Source organism: Siphateles boraxobius, unplaced genomic scaffold (genome assembly GCF_051911475.1).
Source record: "Siphateles boraxobius isolate OS27281-9 unplaced genomic scaffold, OSU_SipBor_1 118, whole genome shotgun sequence".
In the NCBI taxonomy this organism is placed as follows: domain Eukaryota; kingdom Metazoa; phylum Chordata; class Actinopteri; order Cypriniformes; family Leuciscidae; genus Siphateles; species Siphateles boraxobius.
The window spans coordinates 1,430,375-1,445,631 of NW_027508720.1; the positions used below are offsets into that span (position 1 = coordinate 1,430,375).

At 37.0% G+C, this 15,257-nt stretch overlaps 1 protein-coding gene across 1 annotated transcript; it reads right to left on the reverse strand.

The window, feature by feature from the left end:
* Positions 1-3,359: 3,359 nt before the first annotated feature.
* Positions 3,360-14,708, reverse strand: alpi.2 (alkaline phosphatase, intestinal, tandem duplicate 2). Its single transcript, XM_077202406.1, has 11 exons — positions 14,605-14,708; positions 14,408-14,524; positions 12,613-12,728; positions 12,350-12,524; positions 9,546-9,718; positions 9,312-9,437; positions 8,834-8,903; positions 6,541-6,679; positions 6,262-6,452; positions 4,314-4,430; positions 3,360-3,906 (listed from the first exon to the last, which is right to left on the reverse strand). Exons 1-11 carry the CDS (start codon positions 14,681-14,683, stop codon positions 3,641-3,643), a joined length of 1,569 nt encoding a protein of 522 aa, XP_077058521.1. The 5' UTR covers positions 14,684-14,708; the 3' UTR covers positions 3,360-3,640.
* Between the last annotated feature and the right edge of the window lie 549 nt (positions 14,709-15,257).

The following is a 15,257-nucleotide window of genomic DNA, read 5'->3' on the forward strand; positions in this document are numbered from 1 at the left end:
AGGATCAATTGTCAAGTCAGGCCTTAAGATCCATCCCCAGATTGTATATGCCATGCTGGTTTCCTGTAGGGTCTTGCCCCCAGAACCCATGGGGTGCAGTCATTGACTGAAAAAGAACCGCTGCAGGGACAAGAAAGCTATGACACTTTCTAGGTTGGACGTGATGGCCAGTGCTCTGACAAAAAGCATCTAGCAGGCCCAGGTTATGGCCCATATCGCTCCATGATCCTCCGATCAGCAAAAGGTCATAAGCAAAAGTTATAGTTACTACTGAATGATCCGCCACAGTGTACCCCTTACAGGAGCGTTGAGGACATGGATGAGGGTGTCAATGGCTAAGTTAAAAAGCAAGGGAGACATTGGATCCACCTGCTTGACACCTACCTTCACCTTGATATTGGGGGTGATCCCATCCCCGGTCTCGTCACATGTCGTACTTTCCGAGTAAATGGTGGATCAGACCTACCACGTGAGGATCCACGTTAACCCTCCCAAGAACTGACAGGATATGCTCATGGGAGACTGTATTGAATGCCTGTGCAGAGTCAACAAATACTACTGCAAGAGGGCAGCTCTCTTCTTTGCAGTGGCGGATGAGACCTTGCAGAACCTCAATGTTCTCCGCACACCCAGGGATTGGATAAACCCCCTTTGTCTAGGGAGATCAGCCAACCATTTAGCAATCATCCTATTGAAGACCCTTAAGATCATCGACCCAATGGTGACCAGTTACTGATTTCCATCTCTAAACTGGGGCAGATGTCTTAGGAATTAGCACAGTATGACTTTTTTTCAGACAAGTGTGGATGACACCTGTGATCCAACACATGTTGAGCAGGTGAGGGAGGTTCTCACAATTGGGATCCCACTTGAGAAAATCCTGCTTCTCAATCCCATCTGGGCCCAGTGCGGAGTTGTATAAAACCATTTGGAGGCTAGATTGGACCCGCCTTGGGAGATAGACCCAACGAGGTGAATTTTGTAGAAGTACATCTGACCTCGACATTTAGCTATGTAACACAATAGGATGTAATATAGGGGCGCAATATGTTTATGTATTAATAAATACATTCATATTATAATTCCAAAATTATATTAATTAATTTTATTTATTAAACCTTTTAATTTATATTTTCTAATCAAAAAATACATTATCATTATTTTATTTATATTTTTTTAAACATCAATTTCTTTTGTCCTCATCCAGAAAGGCCATGTTGGTCAACCAGCTCCACATACTAAAAGCAGGTACCATGAGTCTACCAGGAAACGCTGACTCAGCACAGCCCAGTTCGCTATATGAATATTGCTACAGACACAGGTTTTATGAGATGACTGATGCACTGATTAAACACAGAGGGTGAGGCTCAAGGATTAATGCTCTTTTGAGAATCCCTTACATCAGCAAAACCATTTGAGTGCTATGTCTGAGTAGAATGATCAACATGAGCATGAGGGTACGACACCTTTCCTAGTGTGATCTACAAATTCCAATGTTTTTAAAAGTGTGTGTGTGTGTGTGTGTGTGTGTGTTTGTGACTGTGCGTGCGTTCGTGCGTGCGTGCGTGTCTGTGTGTGTGTGTATGTGTGAGAAAGAGAGTGTGTGTGTGTGTGTGTGTGTGTGTGTATGTGTTAGAGAGAGAGAGAGAGTGTGTGTGTGTGTGTGTGTGTGTGTGTGTGTGTGTGTGTGTGTGTGTGTGTGTGTGTGTGTGTGTGTGTGTGTGTGTGTGTGTGTGTGTGTGTGTGTGTGTGTGTGTGTGTGTATGTGTGTGTGTGTGGTCCAGGCAAACCCTACTTTATGGGGACAAAATCCCCACAAAGATGATGATATCCGAAATCCTAGTTGGGACATTTTTGGTCCCCATGAAGAATATGGCTTATAAGTCATGCTAAGTAGTGTTTTTTGAAAATGCAAAAAAATATTTTAAAAACGTTTTCTGTGATGGGTAGGTTTTATGGGTATAGTATAAAAATCATTATGTCTATGGAAAGTCCCCATAAAACTTGAAAACCCAATGTGTGTGTGTGTGTGTGTGTGTGTGTGTGTGTGTGTGTGTGTGTGTGTGTGTGTGTGTGTGTGTGTGTGTGTGTGTGTGTGTGTGTGTGTGTGTGTGTGTGTGTGTGTGTGAATGTGTGTGTGTGTGTGTGTGTGTGTGTGTGTGTGTGTGTGTGTGTGTGTGTGTGTGTGTGTGTGTGTGTTTTACCTCCATATGTCTTGTAATAACAGAAACGTCATGCAAACAATCCATCCCTGAAATTTAATTTGAAAATATGAACTCTGATTGTCATGCCCGTCGGACACCATATCTCCTCATTAGATAAATGACTGTTTTCTTTACACTCCTAAAAATTAAAGTTTCATTAGACAGTTTCACGATGATGCCATAGAAGAACTTGGGTTCCTCAACAGTTCTTAAAAAAAAAAACATGTTTTTCTTTTTGTGAAAAGCATTATAATAATCTAAAGAACCTTTTGTGCAATTGACAGTTTCCATGGATGTTAAAGGTTCTTCATGAAACCAGTTCACAATCTGATGCAGCCTGAATCATAATCACCACTGTCGCCTCTGGCTTGCTTAGTGAGGACACTAAATATTCAGCAGGATAATTGGTTTGACCTCACTGACGCTATTGAATGAGAACTGAACTGAGATGCATGATGTCATCACTGTTTTCTCCAGAGCTGCTTTATAACCGACTTGAACTCCTGTCATCATTGATGGTGTTTACTTATTAAACAGACCTGAATCAACACTGAACTTTTTATTTGATACATTGCAATGAAAACATTTTCAGAAAATAGCACAAAATGGAAGTTTATTTCTTGGGAATTTTTTATTTTAGAGGTAAATATATTTGTTTAGCCATTATGATGTAGTGTCAAAAATGCTTTTTTTATTTTTTTATTTGACAGACTTATTAAAAAGTGGCATTAAATGGATGATGCATTTCATTCGCAGGTACAAAAATAACCTTTCTTGTATACATTTCAGCTTCATAAGACTCAAATAATTTTCATTGTGTCAGTTTTACAAAACCGTGCCATGAAGTAGAGGATGGATGGAGGAGGAAGGTTTGAATCTTCCTTTGAACAATTTTCAATCTCGCGTATAGGAACCTACAAGATACAAGGTTATCTGGCATTGGAATCGTGTACAGTGGACACACTATGGCTTATAGTTGAATTTCACAGTACATTTAAGGGATTAAAGCATCTTAACTCATATAAAACAATAGCAGAATTGATATCTTTCAAACCACTTGATTTCTTTTACCAGTGAATCACACTGTTCCCAATATCCACATAGTACCCACCATTTTGAAAGTAAATATTTTATTTAAACATAAATTAAGAGGTTTATTTTTATATACAGTACATTTATATGGCTGTAATTTAGTGGTTTTAGAGAATATACAATGTAAAGGTAATCCCAGATTTTATTGCCATTTGCAGTTTTTGCCCATAGGTGCAACAATCTCTTCTGAAGTGATTCATGTCCTCACAGAGGATTTAAAAGATATCTCAACAACCAAACTTTATTTGCACACAGTGTAGAAGTTATCATCCTCCGGTGGTCTATAATGATGCAGTTGGATTGGAAAAACGTGCAAACGTGCTAAAACTGCACCTTTAGTCACATTATATCAGGGCTGTGAGTGAGGACAGCAAGCTCAACATCAGAAGCAGGAGGTTAAACTGAGAGCAAACCCCATGGTTTTCATGCAGGCAGGCAGTGTATGGCTCGATACAGGCAGCGTAAGCCATGGCGTGAGGGATGTAGCTCTGCTCTTGGACTCCGTGGAAGAGGTGGGCCATTGGACCTTTGGCAAAAATGGCAACATCCTCAGAACCATGAGTTTCTGAATCAAGCGGTACCGCGGCTTGCTGAAGATATGCATCACTGCCTGGGAACATATACAGTTCATGTACAGTTAATAGTTTCACCGAACAATTTTAATTTCCAAAACTAACAAAAAAGCACTATACAATTACATATTAAGTCTTCTAAAGCTATAGTTTAGTTCGATGGAAACATAAATGTGTGTGTGATCCTCAAACAAACTATTATTATGATTCAATTTCATTCTAAGAAAACTTCTTTTTTTGTGTTTTATTCAAGAGGGAGCAATTTGAAGCAACATAAGTAAAGACTATTTTTGGGTGAAGTATAGCTTTAATGTGTTACTATGTTTGCAGTAACATAAATGACCACAAGATGGGGCGTCTGTGTTTTCAAAACAGAGCTTGTGGCGTGCGCTTAAAAATTATCCTCAGCACTTGAGGGTAAAACAATTAAACTCATAAAACTTACTTGAGATAGTGTCATTCATGTCAGGACGTGTATCATTCGCAATCTGGTATCCTGGACCGTTTCCGTAAAGTGCATTAGTAAAGCTCTTACCATCCTCAGCTTTTGAATAGGAAGTGCCTAAAAGACAAAGCAACTTGTTTTTAATCCCAATGTACCCTCAAATTAGTTATTGTTTTTTGAGAAAAAATGCAAATCATTTGAAACCTGAGCAGAAATAATTGGCCTCGTTCGGAAAACTCACATTTTTTGTCATCATTAACTCACCTTGGAGGACCTTCTTTCTTCTCTAGAACATAATAAAGATATTTTGAAGAGTTTTTCAAACGTGTTTGTCCATACAATGAAAGTCAATGGGGTCCAAATCAACAAAACTGACTTTTATTATACAAAAAAAAAATAATATCCCAAAATATCTTTTTTTGTTTTCCACAGAACAGAGTCTATCAAGTTTAAAACTAAAAGAGGGTGAGTAAATGAAGACAAATTTTCTTTATTGGGTGCACGATCCCTTCAAGCTATATACAGTAATTTTTAAAAGTTGTGGACATACAGATAGGGTGACCACCATCAAACAAACCAAATGTGGGATGATTATAAGTTTGTGTGTGACAGTGTGGGACATGTTACCAACAATAACACAACCTGAAACTGTTATATAATGTTTATCTTAATACATGTTTGTTTAACTAAATAATGTTTAACTTAATAAAAATATTTGTATTCTGACTTTCAGCTGATAAAAATTCTTTGTTCTTTAGTCCCTTCCAGAAAACACCATTACATCTCAATGCAACATAACATATCTTTATTTTACATGACATTTAAATTCAACATCACTGAGCCCAAAGGCATCATGCAGAAACTATTCCTGAAACAGTTCTGACCAAGTCCAACTAAAATCCAAAACCAAAATGTAAACCAACATGAATTTAGGATTTTTAAAAAAACAGCTGTTTTAGGCCCAATAGAGAGTCTAAGTCCCGCCCCTCCGCTTCCGGCTCATGGGACATTATTTCGGAAAAAATGTGTATGGTAGTCAATGGCGAGAGACAACTTATCTTTTATATTCCGTCTGAACTGTGCCCTGAATTACACATGTGATGTTTGTCAATTTAAAAGATAATTATGAAAGTCAAGAAAGTCACAGTTTGTCATAAAACAGAAGAGTAACATTTAGTTTTATGTGAAAATGGCTCAATGAACTACATCTCTCGTCTCGCACTATGTACGTCACCAAGCTTGTGTGTGTGCAGTCTGGTACAAAACACACAGGCATGACGGCGCAACGTTACGATTATAACATTAGACCATAGAAAAAATGACAGACGTTAGCTTCAGTAAAGTTAGCTTCAGTAAAGTTAGCTTCAGTAAAGTTAGCTTCAGTAAAGTTAGCTTCAGTAAAGTTAGCTTCAGTAAAGTTAGCTTGAGTAAAGTTAGCTTCATTCATCGAGAGAAAAGGTATGACGTCACATGCGCGCCTTTTGGGTTTGTAGTCTTTGTAATTACGTATTTTCACAGTCTTACACCTCAACAGTTTTACATCAAACTGCCACTTTCTTGACTTTAAAATGTACCTTTTAAATTGACAAACATCATATGTGTAATTCAGGGCACAATTCAAACGGGATCCAAATATTTGTTGTCTCTCGCCATTGACTTACATACAATATTTTTCCAAATAAGGTCCCATGGTCCACCGGAAGGGGAGGGACTTAGCTCTCTATTTGTATATCTGACAAAGCACTGTTAAATATAAGTGAAAAACTACGCTGCAAAAGAACGCATGCACGTTTTCTTAATATGATATTCAAAAACCAACAGACTGATGAAAATGCGGGACATTTTCTCAATATGCGACGTGCGGGACAAGGGGTGAAAATGCTGTGCGGTGCAACGCAAAGCGGGACGGGTGCTCACCCTACACACAGAAAATTTGGTTTTTGCCTACCTAGCACAGGATTGCCCCTGTACGAGTATCCACCGAAGGAAAACACATGGGAATGGTCGGCAGTCACGACGGACAGGGTGTCGAGTTCACTCGTCAGCTCGCCCGCACGCTCGATGGCCCTGTCAAATTCCACAGCCTCAGTCAAAGCGTACTTGGCCTGGCCTGCATGATGGCCATGATCTATTCTCCCACTTACAGGAAAGAAAACACACAAAAATAAGTACACTCGACTCAACACATTTTAAGGGTTAAGCAATAGAAACAACACTAAATATCCTCTTATCTTCAACAAAGAGGTAGAATCCTTTAGAGTTTTTGCGAAGAATCTTGATGGCTTTTTCCACCATCTCTGTCAGCGATGGGTCCATTGAAGAATCGCGTTCCAGCTCGTACCTGGTGTCCTTTGGTTCAAAAAGCCCTAATCACAATGAAAACAACAGTATTAAACCACATTGAGGAAAAACTGGAGTCAGAAAATTTAAAGGTAATTTCGACTTTTTATCTCACAGTTCTGACTTTTTTTTCATGCAATTGCACATTTACACCTTGCAATTTTCTCAGAATTGCGTGATATACAGGTCCTTCTCAAAAAATTAGCATATTGTGATAAAGTTAATTATTTTCCATAATGTAATGATAAAAATTAAACTTTCATATATTTTAGATTCATTGAACACCAACTGAAATATTTCAGGTCTTTTATTGTTTTAATACTGATGATTTTGGCATACAGCTCATGAAAGCCCAAAATTCCTAGCTCAAAAAATTAGCATATTTCATCCGACCAATAAAAGAAGTGTTTTTAATACAAAAAAAGTCAACCTTCAAATAATTATGTTCAGTTATGCACTCAATACTTGGTCGGGAATCCTTTTGCAGAAATGACTGCTTCAATGCGGCGTGGCATGGAGGCAATCAGCCTGTGGCACTGCTGAGGTGTTATGGAGGCCCAGGATGCTTCGATAGCGGCCTTAAGCTCATCCAGAGTGTTGGGTCTTGCGTCTCTCAACTTTCTCTTCACAATATCCCACAGATTCTCTATGGGGTTCAGGTCAGGAGAGTTGGCAGGCCAATTGAGCACAGTAATACCATGGTCAGTAAACCATTTACCAGTGGTTTTGGCACTGTGAGCAGGTGCCAGGTCGTGCTGAAAAATGAAAGCAGATGGAAGCATGAAGTGCTCCAAAATCTCCTGATAGCTAGCTGCATTGACCCTGCCCTTGATAAAACACAGTGGACCAACACCAGCAGCTGACATGGCACCCCAGACCATCACTGACTGTGGGTACTTGACACTGGACTTCAGGCATTTTGGCATTTCCTTCTCCCCAGTCTTCCTCCAGACTCTGGCACCTTGATTTCCGAATGACATGAAAAATTTGCTTTCATCCGAAAAAAGTACTTTGGACCACTGAGCAACAGTCCAGTGCTGCTTCTCTGTAGCCCAGGTCAGGCACTTCTGCCGCTGTTTCTGGTTCAAAAGTGGCTTGAGCTGGGGAATGCGGCACCTGTAGCCCATTTCCTGCACACGCCTGTGCACGGTGGCTCTGGATGTTTCTACTCCAGACTCAGTCCACTGCTTCCGTAGGTCCCCCAAGGTCTGGAATCGGTCCTTCTCCACAATCTTCCTCAGGGTCCGGTCACCTCTTCTCGTTGTGCAGCGTTTTTTGCCACACTTTTTCCTTCCCACAGACTTCCCACTGAGGTGCCTTGATACAGCACTCTGGGAACAGCCTATTTGTGCAGAAATTTCTTTCTGTGTCTTACCCTCTTGCTTGAGGGTGTCAATGATGGCCTTCTGGACAGCAGTCAGGTCGGCAGTCTTACCCATGATTGCGGTTTTGAGTAATGAAACAGGCTGGGAGTTTTTAAATGCCTCAGGAATCTTTTGCAGGTGTTTAGAGTTAATTAGTTGATTCAGATGATTAGGTTAATAGCTCGTTTAGAGAACTTTTCATGATATGCTAATTTTTTGAGATAGGAATTTTGGGTTTTCATGAGCTGTATGCCAAAATCATCAGTATTAAAACAATAAAAGACCTGAAATATTTCAGTTGGTGTGCAATGAATCTAAAATATATGAAAGTTTAATTTTTATCATTACATTATGGAAAATAATGAACTTTATCACAATATGCTAATTTTTTGAGAAGGACCTGTATACTCGCAATTGCGGGTTATAGAGTCAGAATTGTGAGATAGCTAAAAAAAAAATTCTTCAGAATTTCTTCAGGACTTTATAACTCGTAATTGCAAGTTTATATCTCACAATTCTGACAAAATAAGTTAGAATTGCGAGATATAAACTTGCAGTTGCAAGAGAAAAAAAGTCTGAATTGTGAGTTTATATCTCGCAATTCTGATTTCATACCTCGCAATTGCAGTGTATATCTCACAATTGTGAGAAAAAAAGTCAGAATTGTGAGAAAAAGCCGCAATTATCTTTTAAATTGTTCTATTTCTCGGCGGAAACAAGCTTCCCTACAAAAGGTTAATGGCCACTGATCTTTTATACAGTAGGATCAGCATAACAAGTGGAATTGTCCTTTCCAAATGGAAAAGGCGGACGTACCCATCAAGTAATCAGTGTTGTCCTCGTTGACAGCATCAAACTCTTTTTTATTCCACACATATTTGGAGTTCTAAAGAAAGGAGGGATTGTTAAAGGTGAAGTTCATCCAAAAATACAACTTTTGTCATCCTCTCATCCTCATGTTGTTCTAAACCTGAATGGCTTAGTTTCTTCTGAACACAAAAGTAGATTTTAGGCAAGATGTGAACCAGCCAAAACTGCAGTTGGAGTGAATGGGAAATGATAGATCGCTTCACACATTATAGATGCTTTGGTTGATTCAAGTTTCATCAATCATGAAATGGGGTTGTTCTTGCGATGAACTGAACGTGAATGAGATTTGCAAGAATACTGAATACTAAAAATTCCTCATTCACTTCCAATGGGAAACAAAGTAATTTAGCTCTGAAACTTGGTGAGGGTGAATAAATGATGACCGAGTTTTCATTTTTAATATTTTGGAGGGAGTTTGACTTACTTTTCTGTTTTTTAACCACTCCTGAACGAGATCTAGTTTGTCTCTTCGGCTCCCCGTAACCCTGGCGTATTCAGGATCTAAGGTTTCATTGGGAAACATGTACTGTCTGCCACCTCCTAAAATAACCTACAATAAAATCAGAGGGATTTCACAAGCGAGACATTCAGATTGACAGTTTGCTCTATAGTCGACAACTTATCTTATCTTCAATGTTCTGCGAGGTTAGGGCCTTACGTCTATGTCAGTGTTATGGACGAGTTGGTACGCGATGTCCTTGCACCCCCCTTCGACGGCTTCAGTTGTCAGCTCTTTGTCGCTGTACCAGCCTCTTTCAGGAGTGTGGGAGTAACTGGCAGCGGGTGAAGCGTGCTGGACTCGTGCCGTGCTTATGATGCCAACAGACTTCCCTGGAAAATACCAAACCAGTCTTTTACAGTGTATAGATAAGCTATTCCTTATAAGCAAATGATGCCTTCAATAGGTTTAGTGTTTTGTCACAGATAAGAGATGAGCCTCAACTGCTCGTTTAACCATAAAAGACATACATGAAAGCACAAAGGGTTCAAAGTAGTGATGATGATTGATTAGTGAACGAAGCGTTCTAACAAACTGTTGTAAAATGAGTCATTAGTTCAAAGTTTGCTTGCAATCAAAAGTAGTATTTTTTTATTGAATTATCCCCCAATTTCTATAGTTATCAAAATCCATGTAAGATCATAGACTAATAAAGTTCTACCCCTTTTTTATATCTGTGAATATTTTGGGTGACTAAAGGTGTTTTAATTCAACAGTATACACAAGGAGACAACCTTAGGATAAACTTTTCACATCTTGCTTAATAGTGTGAGAAAGATAATAGAGATAATTGTCTGAAATAAAGTACCAATTACAAAACAAACCAGTTACGCTATTCAGAGAAATAGAAATTTAAAGTGCAAATTGTGAAATGTGAAGTCTCAATTATAAGAAATAAGCAATTGTGATACTCTGAAGTTTAAAATGACGAGAAATAAAGTTAAAATGTCAAGATTTAAGGTTCAGATTGTGTGTTACGAACTGCTCCGAGACTAGGTTGAGGATCCAAATGCAGTTCATTAGAGTAATCGAGAACTGTAATCAAACACTGAAAAAGGGTCTAGCACAGGAAGGCAGGACAGACAAACAAACAAACAAACAAACAAACAAACAAACAAACAAACAAACAAACAGGCAGGAGAATCCACGAAACAGGCAAAAACCCAAGAGACAATGAAACCAGGGAGAATGCTCAGAAATGCAGCGCAACAACATACAAAACTTTGCCGTGAGTGAATGAGAAAAGCAGGCTGATATGGGGTGAGCTAAACAAGATAACGAGACACAGGTGAATGTGATAATGAATGTGTTCGGGCAGTGAGTTATAGGAGATGTAGTTTGTGAGGGAATGACAATAGTCTGATGGCTCTGGTGGCTCTCAAAAACACTCCATCTGGTGACCGTTACAGTGTGATATGAAGTTGTAATTTCGGTAGTCACAATGACGAAAAATAAAGCTGGAATTGTGACGTTTAAAGTCGTAATAGTGAGAAATAAAGTCGCAATTGTAAGAGATAAAGTTGAAATTGTTGAGAAATAAAGTTGAAATTGTGAGGTTTAAAGTCGTAATTATACTAAAAGTACCAATTATACTAAAACTGCAATTTAGATTTCAAGAAATAAAGTCACTATTGTAAGAAAAAAAGTTTAAATAGTGAGAAATATAGTTCAAATTGTGAGGTTTAAAGTCGTACTGTAATGGTGAGAAATAAAGTCACAAGTTTACTAAAATCACAATTGAGATATAAAGAAATAAAGTCAATAATTGTAAGAAATAAAGTTGAAATAGTCAGGAATATAGTTGAAATAGTTGAAAAAAAAAAGTTGAAATTGTAAGGTTTAAAGTCGTAATGGTGAGAAATAAAGTCGCAATTATGCTAAAATTGCAATTGAGATATTAACAATTAAAGTCGTTATTGTCAGAAATAAAGCTGAAATTGTGAGGAATAAGGTTGAAATTTGGAGGTTTAAAGTCTAAATGGTAAGAAGTAAAGTCACAAAGTCGCAATTTTATTAAAATCGCAATTGAGATAAGAAATAAAATTGAAATTGTGAGAAATATAGTTGAAATTTTGAGGTTTAAAGTATTAATGGTAAGAAATAAAGTCAAAATTATACTAAAATTGCGATTGAGATATTAAGAAATAAAGTTGAAATTGTGAGAAATATAGTTGAAATTGCGAGGTTAAAGTCGCAATGATGAGAAATAAAGTCATAATTATGAAAACTAAAATCACAATTGAGAAATCAAGAAATAAAATTTGCTATTGTAAGAAATAAAGTTGAAATTGTGAGGAATATAGTTGAAATTTTAAGGTTTAAAGTTGTGATGGTAAGAAATAAATTTCACAATTATACTAAAGTCGCGATTTATAAAAATCAGTAAAAATAAAGTCGCGATTTAGATATTAAGAAATAAAGTTGAAATTATGAGAAATATAGTTGAAATTTTAAGGTTTAAAGTCATAATGGTAAGAAATAAAGTCACAATTATACTAAAATAACAATTGAGATATTAAGAAATTAAGTTTCTATTGTAAGAAATAACATTTAAATTGTGAGAAATGTAGTTGAAATTATGAGGAATAAAGTTGAAATTGTGAGGTTTAAAATCGTAATTGTGAGAAATAAAGTCACAATTATGAAAACTAAAACCAGAAAAGAGGCATAAAGAAACAAATTCACTATAATGTCGAGAAATAGTTGAAATTGTGAGAACTAAAGTTGAAATTATGAGAAATTAGGTAGAAGTTATGAGAGGTGAAGTTTTTTTTTTTGAGATATTGTCTCAATTATTTTTCTCAAATAGATGTGTATTCCACATATACCCACCAGTCCCTAATTTTCTGTTTTGACGTCATCTTTAGATGCAAAAAAGAAGAAAAAAAAACTTTTGCTAACTCTGGGAATGAATGGCACTAATGGGTTAACTCAGTCCTGTATTGGGTCTTCCTTGCCATTACCTGCCATCTTGGCCTGATGAAGAATGGATTTGACCTCGTTGCCTTTAGCGGAGCTGCAGTCTTTACGCCTCGCGGCCGCGCTGAGACCCAGAGTGCCGTAGTTCGCCTTCACACCACAGAGATACGCGGTGGCTGTCGCTGCGCTGTCGGGCATCTGCTGGTCCACATTATAGGTCTACACCAGGGACAAACACAAACAGCAGCATTACTCAGAGTCTGCATATCTATCAGTCTCTTCTGTCCGGCCAGTGAGATCTCCGCACCTTGGAGAGAGCGAGATGAGGGAACGTGTCCATGGCTAGGACACTCTCCTCTCCGGTCTTCCCATCCATCTGTCCCTTCATGATCCTGGCTGCGGTTACAGTGCTGATGCCCATGCCTCACCGCGGGACAAAAACAACAGGTTACACTACTTCAAGGCACACAAGTATACAAGTATAATAGGTATCCTATCAGAGTGTGTCTTTTAAAATTGACTAACGCATTTATGATTAATTTATGATTTATTGCTTATCTTAGTCTATACAGTGATATTATACATTTGATCTTTACTAAATATTATATCCGTTTGGTATTAACCATAAGTTTTATAACATATGAAAATTAATTGTTTAGGCGTAATTGACTACATGCAAAATGTGTATACTTTCTGTAAATAATCTGATTATCTAATCTAAAGTCTTGTAAAATCTTGTATCTTAGGACTTTGACTTCAGTGATTTACACGTGAAATTTAAGCAAGCAAGCAAGGTCTTGTGCTAATGTTCATTGTGTACGTGTAATATGCAGTAACATTGTAAAACTAAAAAGTGATGAGTTATGTGGAGTTTTTTCAATACGTGTGAAGTTTGTTTCTGAACCGGAATGCAGAATCCCTGACAACATTCAAAAAACAAATGAAAACTCATCTCTTCCGTCAGCACTTAACACTCAACTTAAAAATAAAAAAATAAAAAAATAATTTTCCTTTTCCTTTAAATCCTCCCCTGTCTGTCTTATGCTACTCTGAGCAATGCCTGAACTGTGTATTTTGAGCACTTCTTGCGTTGTTTTTGCCTCTTCACAATGACTTGACTTGTCTTTAGTCTTTTGGATAAAAGCGTCTGCTAAATGACTAAATGTAAAAGTAAGTTTATTTACTTAATAACTTTAAAGCAACAGGTTTCCCCCCTTTTTTAAAATAGGTCAACTCATCACTTTTTACAGTGTAACAGCTTGTTCATGCCAAGAATGATCATTAAAACTATAACATTTTAATAATTGTTCTATGAGAATAGTAAAATTCAAACCACAGTAATGACAGAAAGGGATGATATCACCGGAATCAGTGTTATTTTAGTATTATTTATATTCTATTATATTTGAATTGGTGTTTATTTTTATATTTATTACATATTCATTTTAGTTAAACTTTAGTTTAGTTAGTTTTAGTTTCTTTGAAATATTTCTATTTATCTTGAATTTATTTTTGTTTTAGTTTAAGTTCAAGTAATTTTAGTACTTAAACTTATTTCAGTTAGCGTACATATTTTAGTTAGAATTTTTAAGTTTGATAAGTTAAATATTTTATTATTTAGTTTAGTTTAGTTTTATTTCATTTAGTTTTATCTTTTTATTTCAATGACCACAAACAATTTTTAACAGCACGGATTGGAATCGTTTTCAGAAAGATTTTTCCAGCTGATAAAACCATAAAAACATTGACAGCCAATCAGAATCCACCCGACTTTAAAGAGCTCAAGCATTTAAAGTGGCAGACAAGATAATGAAAGCATGCACTTATAATAAACAGAACATTACTGTCTGTTGGTGTGGGTGCTAGTTATTATGTTCATCTTTATAGCTATCATGGTCGACTGCTGCAGAAATCAGTGTCTAAATGTATTGTAGTGGCATTTATGTTCCATTCCAAACAACTGCCAATTTTGACAAATTCCCAAAATCTGTGCACAACAATAATTGGTACATCTCTGCTAAATTGCTACGGAATCAGTTAAGATTATAAAAATATAAAAGACAAGAATGCAAACCCAAGAAATAAGGTTCTGTGTAACTCACCATCTCCGAGGAAGAGGATGAGATTTTTAGCACGGTGCGTGTTGGGCGTCATGGACAGGGATACATTAAGAGCATCTTTAGCCTTAACATACCAAAAGTTTGGGTTCTGCTCCTCCACTTCAAATTAATTCCAGAAAAGAAACATGTTTCATCATCTTTGTTTGGAGAAGAAAGAATAACTGTGGAATAGCACTTACCAGGAGAAGCGGAGAAACATCCATCAAAAGCTGCTAAAGCAAATATCCCAATAATCAGAAGAGTCTGTGTCGTGGCCATGGTTTGAGTTACTGCTTGACAGCTCTGTCAATCCTTTCTCTTTATAGTTTCCCCTCAGACTAAAGGTCACTTGTACTGTTGATCATGTCGCCTACTTATCATGCATGACAATTTGTCATTATATGAATGCTGATCTGAAAACTGCACTGGTTTGAAGAGATTTTTTTGATTCTGAACTGTTCTGCTCTTCAGTGAACTGCACTGCTGTTAACTAAGATGCATACTAGATAAGTAAAATGGCATAAGGTAATATGTATTGTTTTAAATTAGGTGATTTTTTTTGCTTGAAACAAGCTAAATTATCTGCCAAATGGGATAAGAAAAATACACTGCAAAAAATGCTTTTCTTACTTTGTATTTTTGTCTTGTTTCCAGTCCAAATATCAAACATTTCTTAAATCAAGATGCATTTACTAAAGTAGTAAAATGATTAGATATTAAGTCTTGTTTTCTGGGGAAATAAGTAAAAATAAAGTGATTTTTTGCTTAAAATAAGCTAAATTATCTGCCAATGGGGTCTGTTTAAATTAAGATTATTTTTCTTACCCCATTGGCAGATATTTTTGCTTTTTTT